General features: G+C 34.2%; 1 protein-coding gene and 1 pseudogene across 1 annotated transcript; one reads left to right on the plus strand and one right to left on the minus strand.

Moving 5' to 3' along the window:
* Positions 1 to 38: 38 nt before the first annotated feature.
* Positions 39 to 1,199, plus strand: LOC139876167 (uncharacterized mitochondrial protein AtMg00810-like). Its single transcript, XM_071863468.1, has one exon. It carries the CDS (start codon positions 39 to 41, stop codon positions 1,197 to 1,199), a length of 1,161 nt encoding a protein of 386 aa, XP_071719569.1.
* A 251-nt stretch (positions 1,200 to 1,450) lies between these two features.
* Positions 1,451 to 4,948, minus strand: LOC139877914 (EIN3-binding F-box protein 1-like; annotated as a pseudogene).
* Positions 4,949 to 17,269: the final 12,321 nt, after the last annotated feature.

Here is a 17,269-nt window from a genome sequence, read left to right on the forward strand (position 1 = left end):
ATGCATTTTTACATGGAAATTTGCAAGAAGAAGTCTATATGGAGCAACCACCTGGGTTTGTTGCTCAGGGGGAGTCTGGTAAAGTATGCAAATTACGAAAAGCAATATATGGTTTGAAGCAATCTCCTCGTGCCTGGTTTGCAAAGTTCAATGCGGTAGTTAGGGACTTCGGTCTAAAAAGGAGTGCATATGATCACTCGGTATTCTTCGCTTCATCAAGATCTGGGTGCATTTTACTTGTTGTCTATGTAGATGACATTATAATTACCGTGAGTGATAAAGAAGGAATTAACAGATTGAAAACATTCTTAAGCACTCAATTTCAAACAAAGGATCTCGGCCCTTTGAAATATTTTCTTGGTATTGAAGTCTCTCGAAATAAAAAAGGCATTTTCTTATCTCAGAGAAAGTATTGCTTAGATGTACTCAGTGATTCCGGTGTGATTAGCGGAAAACCTTGTGAAACACCAATGATACCGAATTTTAAGTTGAAGACTGATGATGGAGAACTACTCATCAATCCAGAAAAGTATAGAAGAATCGTCGGCAAGTTGAATTATCTTACTCTCACCCGTCCTGATATTGCCTTTCCAGTGAGTGTTGTTAGTCAGTTTCTATCATCTCCAAGAACCTCACATTGGGATGCCGTCACTCATATTTTGAAGTACTTGAAAGGTACTCCGGGTCGTGGTATCCTGTACCAGAATCATGGTCATCACACTATTGAAGGTTTTTCTGATGCTGATTATAATGGTGATCCCGCGACTAAACGGTCTACAACAGGTTATTGTGTCTTTGTTGGAGGAAATCTTGTATCTTGGAAAAGTAAGAAACAGAAGGTAGTATCTCGTTCAAGTGCGGAATCCGAGTATCGAGCAATGGCACAAACTACCTGCGAGCTTATATGGGTTCGTAATATTCTTGACGAGATTGGTTTTGCTCAATCCGAGCCAATGAACTTGTGGTGTGATAACAAAGCAGCCATTCATATTGCAAACAACCCTGTCTTTCATGAAAGAACCAAACATATAGAAGTTGACTGTCATTTCACTCGAGAAAAGTTGGAAGGAATTATCAGAATACCTCACGTCAAAAGTAATGAACAGTTGGCCGATATCTTCACCAAAGCATTACCTGGAAATTGTATCCGTCGGTTTTGTAGCAAGCTGGGCATAATCAATATCTATGCTCCAGCTTGAGGGGGAGTGTTAGAATACGTAGAAGATATATATGCATTTAATGTAGTCGACGCATGCAGTGTATTTAATGTAGTTAGGTGCAATTTAATGTAGTTAGGTGCAATTTATTATGTATCGTTGTTAGATTTACTTGGGTCTATATATACCCGTCTAGCTAACAGGTTGTAAATGGAATCAAGAGACAATTGAAATGAAATACAGATAGTTTATTCTCTTGATTACAATTCTCTTAATTACAGTTTCAAGAACCATAACCAAGCATCTGAATTCTCAAGAAGATTTGGCTAAGAATAGAAAACATCAAGTAAAACGCCAAAATTCTTGCAACAGTTTGATAAAACCGTAAAAAAAGAGAGATATCAGCCAAATCCTTTGGAAAAAATAGATTTTGGAGACGATTTCAAGCAGACCCCATCATATGGACCTGTGAAAACCTGCATGATTTTTTAGTTTTTTTGGAACAGAAAACTCAACTACCTTATTACGGTTTGATGTTTTTAGAATTATGTTGCTGCTTGAACGAGGATGTCACAATTCCAAATTTGCGATCCCAAAAGACCAACTTCAGTACCTCTGACATCACGACAATTCATGATGTTTAAACCAACAAGAGATTCACCCAACTTCTTCAAATACGGTAAGCTCTTGTTTGACACCTGGCATCCAGAAACTAATTGATCTGCAATGGTGACTGTGCTGACATCACTGATTGATCTGCATCCATCAGGTTTCAACACCTCAAGTGTCTCACCATGAACCATCGAAATCTCTGAAACAATCATGTCCATCAGATTCACACAACCGCTAAGATCGACGTTAACTAACCCAGACTCACAGTTCTTAATGAGCGAAATGAACCCGTTATCGGTTATTTGCGGTAGCCCGGTTAACATAACATCTTTTAGCTGATGACAAAGTTGACCCAAAACCGCCAAACTAAAGTTCCCGAATCCTGTGCAGTTACATACGGATAAAGATTTTAAGGTATCACGAGAAGATAAACCCGAAGGAATTATCATAGACAAATCTTGAATCCCGAAACATTTATTCAAAGAAAGAGTCTTTAAATTACCACAACTTACAAGTAATCCAAAGATCCCGAGCTGTGTAACCCGATTGCATTCTTCTAGCATCACGATCTCAACCGATTTTGCATCTTTAGCGATCGATACAACACCATCGTCTGATAAAAAGGATGATTTGCAAACTGAAAATTTCTTCAGATTCGGGCAACCTTTGGCGATTGATTCAAGCCCGAGATCGGTAACACCGCTACATGATGCAATCATAATCAACCTCAACTTTTGTAAATCTTGACCACAACCCATAACCCAAAAACCCTTTTCGGTTACATTGTTTAGATCGAATAAACCGAGATCGGTCAACGACATACCGTAGTGTCCGATAACTGCTAATGATGTATCGCTGATGTTTAAACCACGGAGTCTTATTTTCATCAACGAACAAGACGATGATGACACTAAGGTAACAATCCCTTGATCTCCAATTAACGGTCAGTTTTTTATTGAAACCGTTTTCAAGTTAACACATTTTTGACCAATTGCTTTAATACCTTCGTTCCCTATATTTGAACAAGAACTTAGCGATAATGATGTCAAGTTAGAACAATTGTTCGCTATCGCTATCAAAGACTTGTCAGAAATTGTAGAGCATCGATAAAGTTCAAGTTTTTCCAATAACTGACACTCGTTAGCGATTTTATTAAGGCCTTCATCTGTAACAGATGATAAATTACATATCGTTAATGATGTAAGCGCAGGGCAACCAATGGCAATGGCTTTTAATCCGAAATCCGTCACTTAACTAGTGTTGTTTCCGATTACTGTGAGTTCACCTACACCAAGAGTACCTGACGAAACCCCGATAGCTGCAAGTCTAAAGTCGGTAGCTTTTTTACCTTTTAAACACCTTGAAAGGGACCCGCCGCTTTTATCAAAATCTTGAGCCATTTTCTGTTCGTCCCTTCGGATGGTGCTTGAAAGCACAAGGAAACGCTTTGAAACAAAAGCTAATGCACTTCTATCTTGGCCAATAGTCACACGTTTTAAAATCTCGAATATGCATTCACACGTTTTGTAATTTTTTAATATGAATATGGTGGTTTGTGATTTTTTGAACGATTTGTCACAGATGAGAAACAGAGCTCTTGACTTCTTGCAAGGTGGGAAATAAACGCCGAGTTGAGGACCAAGAGACAAGAAGAGATTTGACTCTTCAAGATTTTTGTATTTTGATTTACCACGGTAAAGAACCTCTTTCCCTGAAAATTAAACATAGAAAGAACCATGGTCAACAAAAAAATCAATTTTTACTTTTTTCATTAAAAAAAAAGAAAAAGAAAAAAGGAGACCCTAACAGCAGATCCAAAACTTAATTAAGCTGCAACACACAACAACAACAAACTTATTATTTCATTTCCCTATATCTTCATATCTAGAGGAATCACAAGTTCATTATCTGCTGTTACACACAAACACACACAGATAAAGAGTCAATATATATACCTCATAATTAAAAAATTACAAATTAAAAGACCTTTCATAGTTACAAGTAATTTGATCACGATCTTGTATACGTACTTCTTTCCAAGTCTTAATTCAATTCACATCTATTAAAAATATCATTTTAATTTACGAAATCATACAGCAGAGAAAACGTGATCGAATAATCATTTGATTATTATAAAATTGTATGTAATATTGTATCTAATTTATATATGATCAAACAATTATTCAATTATTAGGTTATATCTTCTATATATAAGTCAATTAAACTACTAAATTCAAATTACCCTTTCTATGATATACATAAATCAAATAAAAATCCAACTTAAACTACTAAATTCAAATTACCCTTTCTATGATATACATAAATCAAATAAAAATCCAACTTTAAACAAAAACAATTCAAATCAGCTACACTAGTAGCCACATAAAATCAAAATGAATAATCGGTTAAGATATTCTTACCATATGATTTCTGCATGAGTACGATTGAAGTAATACCGTTAGGAATCCAGCACTTAAAACCCTATAAAACCCTTGATCGAGAGCAAAAACGAGCAAATCTAACAACATAAGTAGTACATTAGAGAAATTGCGTAGACGATTACGCATCAATTCTCCAAAAAACTATATGAAATTGAAGAACCTGAAAACACAACATGAAATTAAGAAGAAAAAAAAAGATGAAAATAAAAGGTAGAGCATGGATTGTCTGAATTTGTGTGTATAGTTTAATTTATATAATTATAATCACGTAGACAGCAAATATGAAACATAGTAAGATGACACAAATTTTAAGCCGAAATAGCAAGGTGTGGTGAGAAAGAATTACAGCCAACACTTTTACACATAAACAAATCAATGAATTTCTAGTAGTATTTGCTTATCTATCCTGTGCGGCCACCCTGTAGAATTTGTTATTAGTCCTGTTTGTTATGCATTTGGATCACTTACAATAAATTTGTTTACTGTCATCAAAGAAAAGATGAGTATGCAATTATCCACTACCACATTGTTATTTGAAAAGCATTTTTACAGTAAACAATTCAAAACTTGGGAAAGCCCTTAATGTCATCTAATATTACAACCTGAATGCCGAAAATCTTCAAAATGTTTTTTTCACAGTATTTTCAGTTTCAAGGTAATCAATAAAATTAAATGGTAAACAATCAGAAAAAGAGAGTTGCTTTTACCTGTTTTAGAAATTCAGGATGCCACGTGTCAAGAGTCTCAAAAGATCGCATTTCATTTACATCATAAACTAAAACACAGCAATCGACTCCTCGATAAAATGCAACACCTAGACTTTCAAATCTCTCCTGAACAGCAGTGTCCCATATGTAACTTATTTTAAGTTAACGATGTTCACAATCCGCTAAAGCTTTTGATAACGATGTCCACAATCCGCTGAAGCTTTTGGTTACTGTTGGCATCACTATAGTCTTTAAGTCCACCTACATGTTGTATGCTCCCATATAGTCTGCAACAATAAGTTTCTTTATATCAGTAAATGAGCTGCCTGCACAAAGGTTTGATGTAATTATAAGACCTGTGAACACTAAATAAAAAGTAATCAACAAAGACAAAGTATTAAAATAATGAAGTCTCACGATTTTTGTAGACCTTGAACACTAAATAAAAAGTAATCAACAAAGACAAAGTGTAACAAACAAAGTATTAAAATAATGAAGTATTCAATTGCATAACATTATTCAATGAAGATTGCTGATAATAACCGCTGGTAGTACATGTGTAACATCTTAAAGGGAAACAAAAAACTACAATCAAAATAAAGATCTTTGTCACCATCATTAAATGCATTGTAATAATTGAGCTGTGGTGCATTTATCAGATGAATGTAAGGCTATTTGACTTATTTGAGCATATCTACAAACAGTTGGTGAACATATATACAAAGAAGCATCGATGAAAGTGGGAAAGTGGGAAAAGTGAATTAAAATCATGAAGACTATACGATATCAGCTAAACTGATAGGTCATCAAACTAATTTTATTGCCTTTTTTAAGCCATTCAACATAAAGCTATTAAAGTGAGACGATCTACAAAGCCAAAGTGATGAAAGTTAGCACAAATTCAGATCAACTTTTTAGCATAAACAATAACAAATGCATGCCACAATCAGCAAAAGACAGAAGCTGATTAAAAAAATCAGGGGGAAAACTTAAGTATGAATGTTAAAATATTAACGTTTTTCTAGATAATACTAGTATAATTAGAAAATTTAGAAGATATTTACTATGTAATTTACTAGAAGTGAGTAGACTAGATATTAGTTGGTGAAAAAATATCAAGGCTACTAGAAGATGCTAGTGTTGCTAGAAGATTCATTGGTTACCATTGCTAATCGTCATATTAAGGCTATAAATAGCCAAGTTGTCTTGCAAATGAGATGTACCAAAAACTTAAGCAATAAAATCCGTTCTTTAACAAACACAATTACTCTATTCATCTTTTCTACATTCACTATTTTACACAAACATCACCTCAACAATATATAAACATTATAATACATCTAAACTAATATTAATCAACTTCTAAATTTACAACAACTCTAACAAGTGGTATCAAGAGCCAGGTTGGGCGTTGTTCGACTACACCATTACTATCATTGGTGCATACAATATTCCCGTCCCCATCTTTTATGGCGACAACTATGATTTTTGGAGTATCCAAATGAAGACGTATTTTTAAGCACAAAGCTTGTGGGATATTGTCGAAGTCGGGTTTACAACTTCAAAAGACGTCGGAACTCTGTCCGCTGAAGAACAGGAAAAAACAACAAAAATGTTGTAACAAATGCTGTTGCTCTTGGCTACATTCAACAAGCCTTGACACCGTCTATCTTTTCACGAATCATAGGAGCTACGACAGCCAAAGAGGCGTGGAAAATCTTGCAAGAAGAATTTCAAGGAAATGTCAAGGTGAGATCTGTGAAACTATTAACTCTAAGATGAGATTTTAAGAATTTAAATATGAAAGACACTGAGTCCGTAAAAGATTACTAATCTAGAATTAAAGAAATAGTAAATCAAATGAGAGCTTATGGAGATAACATAACTGATAAGAGGATCATAGAAAAAATACTTATCAGTATGACTGAAAAATACGATCATGTCATTACCGCTATTGAAGAGTCGAAAGACATTGAGACTCTATCAGTAACAGAATTAGTTGGCTCTCTAGAAGCATACAAGGCTAGACTGAGTCGGCGTAGTGAAAACTCACTTAAAAGCACGTTTCAGTCTAAACTCAAAATAAGGTCTCAGAAATCTAATAATGGGGGGAAAAGAAATCTTGAAGAAAATTCGAGAGGAGGAGAAAAACCCAGAACCGGGTTTTGATCAAAGTAGAAAAATCTACCCTCCATGTGGTATTTGCAAAAAGACAAACCACTTGGAGAAAGATTGTTTTCACAAAGGGAAGCCACAATGCAATAACTGCAAAAGATTTGGGCATCTAGAAAAAGATTGCCGTTTAAAACAAAATCATTGAGCTAACTTCACGGAAGAAAATGAAGATATACCGGAGAACAAAAATCAGCTATTCTATGCCTGTCATGTCGCAAATAAACAGAGGGGTGATACTTGGTTGATCGACAGTGGGTGCAGCAACCACATGACGGGAGATGAGAAATTATTTCATAGTATCAACATCTCCGTAAAGTCCCGCGTCAAACTAGGGAATGGAGCGCGCAAAATTACAATTACTATTCAAACTAATAACTGCACTCGATCAGTTAATGATGTTCTTCTAGTACCAAGCCTAGAAAGTAACTTGCTAAGTGTTGGTCAAATGATGGAGCATGGTTACTCTTTACTCTTCGAAGATAAATCATGTGTTATACGTGACAAGAAAAACAATTACAAATTGATAGCCAAAGTGCCAATGGAGAACCGTAACTTTCTGCTTCGTTGGCAGTATCAGAGACACGACCATGAAAGTTCAAGTTGAAGAATCATGGCTATGGCATCGTAGATTTGGCCACTTTAACTTTCACGCACTAAAAATCCTCCAACAGAAGAATATGATGAGAGACTTTCCTAACATAGAAGAGATCACTGATACGTGTGAAAGGTGTATGAAGGGCAAGCAATATCGAAAAACTTTCCCTCGTGACAAAGCTTCGAGAGCGAAAGGTATACTACAGCTGGTGCACACTGACGTATGTGGACCAATGAGGACCCCGTCTCTTAACCAAAGCAGGTACTTTATTCTCTTCATCGATAATTATTCTAGAATGACGTGGGTTTACTTCATGCATGAAAAATCAGAAGTCTTCACGATATTCAAGAAATTCAGAAATTACGTAGAAAATAGCAGTGGCCATTATACAAAAACACTGAGGAGTGATAGAGGGAAAGAATACACCTCTACACAGTTTAATAAATTTTGCGAAGATGAAGGTGTTAAACGCCAATTCACTGTTAGTTACGCCCCTGAACAAAATGGTGTATCTGAACGTAAAAACAGAACTGTAATGGAAATGGCCAAAACAATGATACATGAAAAAGGCCTTCCAAACAGTTTCTGGGCTGAAGCTGTATACACGGCTGTATATATACTGAATCGATGTCCAACGAAAGTCGTCGAAAACAAGACTCCAATTGAGGCATGGAGTGGAAGGAAACCGTCGGCGAAACATCTGCGAGTACTTGGGAGTATTTGCTACATCCATGTCCCTAAGGAGAAACGTCACAAGCTCCAAGAAATATCAGAAAAAGAAATATTCTTGGGCTATAGCACACAGTCTAAAGGCTACCGAGTCTATAACCTGAGGACCAATAACATAGTAATCAGTCGAGACGTGGAGTTTGATGAAGACGCATCTTGGAACTGGGAGAAGGACAAAGTTGAAAAACAAACATATCTGCCGCAGATATCTATGGAAACTCCAGCTCAACAACCACTACAAATGGAGCATTCTGTACAACAGGAAAGTACCTGAGAAACGAACCCTGCTATGCCAAGTTCTCCTTCGGCAACATTACCTTCAGCGCAAGAAGATTCAAGTCCAGAGTCAACACCGGGAAGAGTTAAAAAGTTAACAAAGGTATACAAGACTTGCAACTTCACAACTATAGAACCTGAAAGCTATGAAGTTGCAGCCAAAGATGAAAAGTGGGTGGCTGCTATGAACGAAGAAATAAGAATGATCGAGAAAAACAACACATGGGAATTAGTTGATCCTCCAGAAAATAAAGAAATCATTGGAGTAAAGTGGGTTTACAAAACAAAGCTCAACCCCGATGGTTCTATACAAAAACACAAAGCAAAGCTAGTAGCTAAAGGCTATTTACAATAGCCTGGAGTTGACTACAACGAAACTTTCGCACCTGTAGCACGACTGGATACTATAAGAGCACTTATGGCATTAGCAGCTCAACGAAGGTGGAAGATTCACCAACTAGATGTGAAATCAGCCTTTCTAAATGGATTTCTAGAAGAAGAAATGTACGTAGAGCAACCACAAGGGTTTATCAAGAAAGGAAAAGAAGATCAAGTCCTAAAGCTCAAGAAAGCCTTATATGGACTAAAACAAGCACCACGCGCATGGTACAGTCGTATTGACAGCTACTTCACAAGTTTAGGATTTAGGAGGAGTCAAAGTGAGCCCACACTCTACATTAAAACCCAAGGTAACTCTGACACTCTCATTATTTTCTTGTATGTCGATGATCTTATATATACGGGAAACAATGAGAGAATGATACAAGAGTTTAAACAAGACATGATGAAAACGTTCGAGATGAGCGACCTTGGATTGATGCGCTATTTTCTTGGCATCGAAATCAGTCAAGAAAATGAAGGCATCTTCATATGCCAAAAGAAATACACGGAAAATCTCCTGAAAAAGTTTAAACTATACGATTGTAAAACTGTAGCCATGCCACTAGTTACAAATGAGAAGATGAGAAAAGAAGATGGATCTGAGAAAGCAGACACTTCAGAATTCAGAAGTCTCATTGAAAGTCTACTTTATCTAACAGTAACAAGACCTGACATCATGTACGCAACGAGTCTACTATCCAGGTACATGCAAAACCCTACACAAATACATTATGGAGCTTTCAAAAGAACATTAAGATACTTGCAAGGTACCATGGACTATGGAATATGGTACAAGCCCACTATAGAATTGAAGCTTCATTGATACACAAATATTGATTGGGCCGGATCGGTGGATGACATGAGAAGTACTTCAGGATACACATTCACGCTTGGATCTGGTGTATTCTCATGGGCTTCAAAGAAACAAGAAACGGAGGAACAGTCATCAGCTGAAGCCGAGTACGTCACAACTGCTCACTCAGCTAATCAAGTGATATGGCTAAGGAGAATTCTAGAAGACATGGGCGAAAAACAAGACGAAGCTACAAAAATATTTTGCGACAACAAGTCTGCAATTGCGATGACAAAAAATCCAGTGTTTCATGGCAGAACAAAACATATTTACATCAAGTATCACTTTCTGCGAGAAAGATCTACCAAGAAAGATATTGAATTACAATACTGCAAGACCGAAGAGCAGAGATTGCAGATATTTTCATCAAAGCGTTACCAAGACCAAAGTTCGAGTTCCTACGCAACATGCTCGGAGTAACCTCCAAAAACATTAAGGAGGATTGTTAAAATATATAAATGTCTTTCTAGATAATACTAGAATAATTAGAAAATTTAGAAGATATTTACTATGTAATTTACTAGAAGTGACTAGATATTAGTTGGTGAAAAAATATCAAGGCTACTAGAAGATGATAGTGTTGCTAGAAGATTCATTGGTTACTATTGCTAACCGTCATATTAAGGCTATAAATAGCCAAGTTGTCTTGCAAATGAGATGTACCAAAAACTTAAGCAATAAAAATCGTTCTTTAACAAACACAATTACTCTACCCATCTTTTCTACTTTCACTATTTTACACAAACATCCCCTCAACAATATATAAACACTATAATACATCTAAACTAATATTAATCAACTTCTAAATTTACAACAACTCTAACAATGAATTCTAACAAAAATAGTATTTAAAAGCTTTGCTTGCAAGATACCGTCATCAAATGAAATCACATATAAGCATCTGATGTTTCCAGTTTCAGGCGATCCTTAATCGGTGAAACATGCTTTAAGGGTTTGAGATGTTTTTAAGGTTCCTATTGAAACTGATTGTGAGAGTTTTTAAATATATAGGAGGGATCAGGATGAATTGGGATGGAGTGGTTAATCCATAGCTGTTAAAGGAAGATATGTAGTGACCCGAACTTTTCTATGTTTACATATATTAAATGAAGTTGATATTTACATGACTAAGTGTTTCTAACATGTTAAGAAATCAAACTTGTTAAGACTTGATTAATTGAAATAGGTGTCATATAGACAATTGACCACCCAAGTTGACCGGTGATTCACGAACTTTAAAACTTGTAAAAACTATATGATGTCATATATATGGATATATATAGTTAACATGATATTATGATAAGTAAACATATCATTAAGTATATTAACAATGAACTACATATGTAAAAACAAGACTACTAACTTAATGATTTCGAAACGAGACATATATGTAACGATTATCGTTGTAACGACATTTAATGTATATGTATCATATTAAGATATATTAATACATCATGATATCATGATAATGTAATAATTTAACATCTCATTTGATATAATAAACAATGGGTTAACAATATTTAACAAGATCGTTAACCTAAAGGTTTCAAAACAACACTTACATGTAACGACTAACGATGACTTAACGACTCAGTTAAAATGTATATACATGTAGTGTTTTAATATGTATTCATACACTTTTGAAAGACTTAAAGACACTTATAAAAATACTTCTACTTAACAAAAATGCTTACAATTACATCCTCGTTCAGTTTCGTCAACAATTCTACTCGTATGCACCCGTATTCGTACTCGTACAATACACAGCTTTTAGATGTATGTACTATTGGTATATACACTCCAATGAGCAGCTCTTAGCAGCTCATGTGAGTCACCTAATGTGGGAACCATCATTTGGCAACTAGCATGAAATATCTCATAAAATTATAAAAATATTAGTAATCATTCATGACTTATTTACATGTAAACAAAATTACACATCCTTTATATCTAATTCATATACTAACGACCAAAAACACCTACAAACACTTTCATTCTTCAATTTTCTTCATCTAATTGATCTCTCTCAAGTTCTATCTTCAAGTTCTATGTGTTCTTCATAAATTCTATAAGTTCTAGTTTCATAAAATCAAGAATACTTCCAAGTTTGCTAGCTTACTTCCAATCTTGTAAATTGATCATCCAACCTCAAGAAATATTTCTTATTTATAGTCAGATATCTTTCTAATACAAGGTAATACTCATATTCATACTTTGATTCAATTTCTATAACTATAACAATCTTATTTCGAGTGGAAATCTTACTTGAACTTGTTTTCGTGTCATGATTCTGCTTCAAGAACTTTCAAGCCATCCAAGGATCCTTTGAAGCTAGATCTATTTTTCTCATTTCCAATAGGTTTATCCACAAAACCTGAGGTAGTAATAATGTTCATAACATCATTCGATTCATATATATAAAACTACCTTATTCGAAGATTTAAACTTGAAATCACTAGAACATAGTTTAGTTAATTCTAAACTTGTTCGCAAATAAAAGTTAATCCTTCTAACTTGACTTTTAAAATCAACTAAACACATGTTCTATATCTATATTATATGCTAACTTAATGATTTAAAACCTGGAAACACGAAAAACACCGTAAAACCGGACATACGCCGTCGTAGTAACACCGCGGGCTGTTTTGAGTTTGATAATTAAAAACTATGATAAACTTTGATTTAAAAGTTGTTATTCTGGGAAAATGATTTTTCTTATGAACATGAAACTATATCCAAAAATCATGGTTAAACTCAAAGTGGAAGTATGTTTTTCAAAATGGTCATCAAGACGTCGTTCTTTCGACTGAAATGACTACCTCTTACAAAAATGACTTGTAACTTATATTTTCGACTATAAACCTATACTTTTTCTGTTTAGATTCATAAAATAGAGTTCAATATGAAACCGTAGCAATTTAATTCACTCAAAATGGATTTAAAACGAAGAAGTTATGGGTAAAACAAGATTGGATATTTTTTTATTGTTGTAGCTACGGGAAATATTGTAACAATTCTATACAAATCATATCCTAGCTAACTTATATTGTATTATACATGTATTCTAATATATTATGTAATCTTGGGATACCATAGACACGTATGCAAATGTTTTGACATATCATATCGACCCATGTATATATATTATTTGGAACAACCATAGACACTCTATATGCAGTAATGTTTGAGTTAGCTATACAGGGTTGAGGTTGATTCCAAAAATATATATACTTTGAGTTGTGATCTAGCCTAAGACGTGTATACACTGGGTCATGGATTGATTCAAGATATAAAACTCATATTTCGAGTGGAATCAATCCACGACCCAGTGTATACAAGCCTCAGGCTAGATCACAACTCAAACTACATATATTATTTTGGAATCAACCTCAACCCTGTATAGCTAACTCCAACATTACTACATATAGAATGTCTATGGTTGTTCCAAAATATATTATATAGATGGGTCGATATGATATGTCAAAACATTGTATACGTGTCTATGGTATCTCAAGATTACATAATATATATTAGAATACATGAATAATACAATATAAGTTTGTTAAGTTATGATTTGTATAGAATTGTTACAATATTTCCCGTAGCTACAACAATCAAAAAATATCGAATCTTGTTTTACCCATAACTTCTTCGTTTTAAATCCGTTTTGAGTGAATCAAATTGCTATGGTTTTATATTGAACTCTATTTTATGAATCTATACAGAAAAAGTATAGGTTTATAGTCGGAAATATAAGTTACAAGTCGTTTTTGTAAGAGGTAGTCATTTCAGTCGAAAGAACGACGTCTTGATGACTATTTTGAAAAACATACTTCCACTTTGAGTTTAACCATGATTTTTGGATATAGTTTCATGTTCATAAGAAAAATCATTTTCCCATAAGAACAACTTTTAAATCAAAGTTTATCATAGTTTTTAATTAACTAACCCAAAACAGCCCGCGGTGTTACTACGACGGCGTATATTCGGTTTTACGGTATTTTTCGTGTTTTCAGGTTTTAAATCATTAAGTTAGCATATCATATAGATATAGAACATATGTTTAGTTGATTTTAAAAGTCAAGTTAGAAGGATTAACTTTTGTTTGCGAACAAGTTTAGAATTAACTAAACTATGTTCTAGTGATTACAAGTTTAAACCTTCGAATAAGGTAGTTTTATATATATGAATCGAATGATGTTATGAACATCATTACTACCTCAAGTTTAGTAGGTAAACCTACTGGAAGTGACAAGAAATGATCTAGCTTCAAAGGATCTTGGATGGCTTGAAAGTTCTTGAAGTAGGATCATGACACAAAAACAAGTTCAAGTAAGATTTTTACTTGAATTAAGATAGTTTATAGTTATAAAATTGAATCAAAGTTTGAATATGATTATTACCTTGAATAAGAAAGATAACCTACTGTAAATAACAAAGGTTTCTTGATCTTAGATGATTACTTGGAATGGATTAGAAAGCTTGGATGTAAACTAGTAAACTTGAAAGGATTTTCGAAGTGTTCTTGAAGTGTTCTTCCTAAGATGATTATAGCTTGATTCTTGAAGTAATTTTTGATGAAGATGATGATTAACTACTGGAAAAATTCGTTCATAAGTATGTGTGTGTGTGTGTGTTGAGAGAGAATTAGAAAGAGAATTGGAAGTGAAATGGAGTGAATAATGAGTGGTAAGTGGTGAGTGGTGAGTGGGGTTAAAAGGAGTTCTAGTTAGTTGACTAGTTCATGGTAGAAGTTAAAATTGATTAGTCATACATGACATAATCAAGAGTGGAATCCCATGCTAGTTCCTATTTATATATACCCACAGTAAGTACGTCTAGAAGCTGTGTATAATATGGGTATGAATACGACTAGAATTCTTGATGAAAAAAGAATGGGAATGTAACTGTACCCATTTTCGTTAAGTATTAGTGTTTTGATATATGTCTTGAAGTCTTCCAAAAGTATATTAATACATCTAAATACACTACATGTATATACATTTTAACTGAGTCGTTAAGTCATCGTTAGTCGTTACATGTAAGTGTTGTTTTGAAACCTTTAAGTTAACAATCTCATTTAATGTTGTTAACCCATTGTTTATTATATCTAATGAGATGTTAAATTATTATCTTATCATGATATTATGATATATTAATATATCTTAATATGATATATATACATTTAAATGTCGTTACAACGATAATCGTTACATATATGTCTCGTTTCAAAATCCTTAAGTTAGTAGTCTTGTTTTTATGTATATAACTCATTGTTAATATACTTATGGAGATACTCACTTATCATAATCTCATGTTAACTATATGTATATCCATATATCTATCGTCATGTCATTTTTACAAGTTTTAACGTTCGTGAATCGCCGGTCAACTTGGTGGTCAATTGTCTACATGAAACTCATTTCAAATAATCAATTCTTAACAAGTTTGATTGCTTAACATGTTGGAAACACTTAATCATGTAAAAATCAATTTCATTTAATATATATAAACATGGAAAAGTTCGGGTCACTACAAAAGGATCCAGAGACCATGTGTAGTGCATTGTTGTTGGTACGTGTGTAAGCGGAAGGTACAAATGATTGAAGCATGAAGGTAGTTACTGCTAACTAGTTTTGTGTTTTAGCATAGGGTAATAAAAAAATATAGAGCGTATTTTTTATTTTGTTTAAGAAAGTTAGGTTTGGGGATAGATATGATATGAGAATGGATGATAAGGAAGATCAAGAATAAGAGGTATAGATGTGAGTAGTAAGGCATAGTGTTTACTATTGACAATGGAGGAAGTAGTCGCCGTCGGTAGATTAGAGGGAATGAGTGAGGATGAAGATGAAGATGAGGATGAAGAGAGTAGGTTAAGAATGGAAGGATGACACCATGTGTAGTGCGTTGTTATTGGTACGTGTGTGTAAGCTGAAGGTACAAATGATTTAAGCATGAAGGTAGTTACTACTAAGCGGAAGGTACAAATGATTTAAGCATGAAGGTAGTTACTGCTCACTAAATTTGTGTTTTAGTATAGGGGTAATAAAAAAAATATATAGCGTATTTTTTTATTTTTTTTATGAAAGTTAAGTTTGGGGATAGATATGATATTAAAATGGAGGATAAGGATGATCAAGAAGAAGGGGTAGAGATGTGAGTAGTAAGGCTTAGTGTTTACTATTGATAGCGGAGGAATTAGAGGGAATGGGTGAAGATGAAGATGAAGATGAAGATGAAGAGAGTAGGTTAAGAATGGAAGGATCCACTGACCATGTATAGTGCGTTGTTGTTGGTACGTGTGTGTAAGCTGAAGGTACAAATGATTTAAGCATGAAGACAGTGGCGAAAGTAGGGTTTTTTTTCACCGGGGGCAAAAAAAATTAACCGTGGCAATTTTTTGGCCAAAATATGGAGGTTTTGAGGCAAAAAAATCAGGTTTTAAGGAAAATTATGGATGATTTTTGGCAAAATTTAAAAGTTTTTGGGCAAAATTTGAAGGTTTTGGGGAAAAGCTGGAGAATTTTGGGCAAAATTTGAAGGTCTTGGGGCATAATATGTAGGTTTTGGGGAAAAAAATTGTAACGACCCGGAATTTTTTGATCGTTCTATACTTATGAGATTAATATTTACATAAATTAAACCTTACCAACATGATAAGCAATCCAAACTGTTGAGACTTATATTTTTGAAAAGAGTTTTACACAACGTTTGACCGTCCAATTTGACCGATGATATCACGAACTATATAACACACGATAATTATACAATTATGTATATGTACATATCTATACATATTTAACATGATTTAAGGATGGTTTAACATTTCATTGTGAACTAACAACAATGAGTTATAAGTATACTTTGAGACCACTAACTTAAGTTTTCAAAACGATAACTATATGTAACGTTCTTTGACATATATACTTACAATCTATAATGTGTTGTGATTTATGTCACCAATATGATTTAAGTGTAATAGGATTAATTTGTAACCAAAATAATCTTGATAAATATCGAACAAGTTTGGGGAAGTGTGGAGTGCACACTTGTTTGAACTTATCTTGATTATGACGGGGGTTCGGTTTAACGCCTTGAATCGAGTAAAATTTTTTTTTTTTTTTTTTTTTTTTTTTTTTTTTTTTTTTTTTTTTTTTTTAGTCACTGGCCGGACAAGGCTTATGCCGCGGCGCGGCAAGCCTTGTCGCGGCGCGACACAGCACATGACATTTTAGACTCCTTAACCCTGGTTCTGTTTTGAACTTTAGTGTATTGCCGCGGCGCGGACCCCTTTGCCGCGGCGCGACATAACCCTGTTCCGGGTGCCTGATCTGCAACAT

This window comes from Rutidosis leptorrhynchoides, chromosome 11, assembly GCF_046630445.1.
Source record: "Rutidosis leptorrhynchoides isolate AG116_Rl617_1_P2 chromosome 11, CSIRO_AGI_Rlap_v1, whole genome shotgun sequence".
NCBI lineage: Eukaryota > Viridiplantae > Streptophyta > Magnoliopsida > Asterales > Asteraceae > Rutidosis > Rutidosis leptorrhynchoides.

Bases quoted from the DNA above. Each gene is read 5' to 3' on its own strand.
- LOC139876167 (XM_071863468.1), top strand. From the start codon at position 39: ATGGAGCAACCACCTGGGTTTGTTGCTCAGGGGGAGTCTGGTAAAGTA.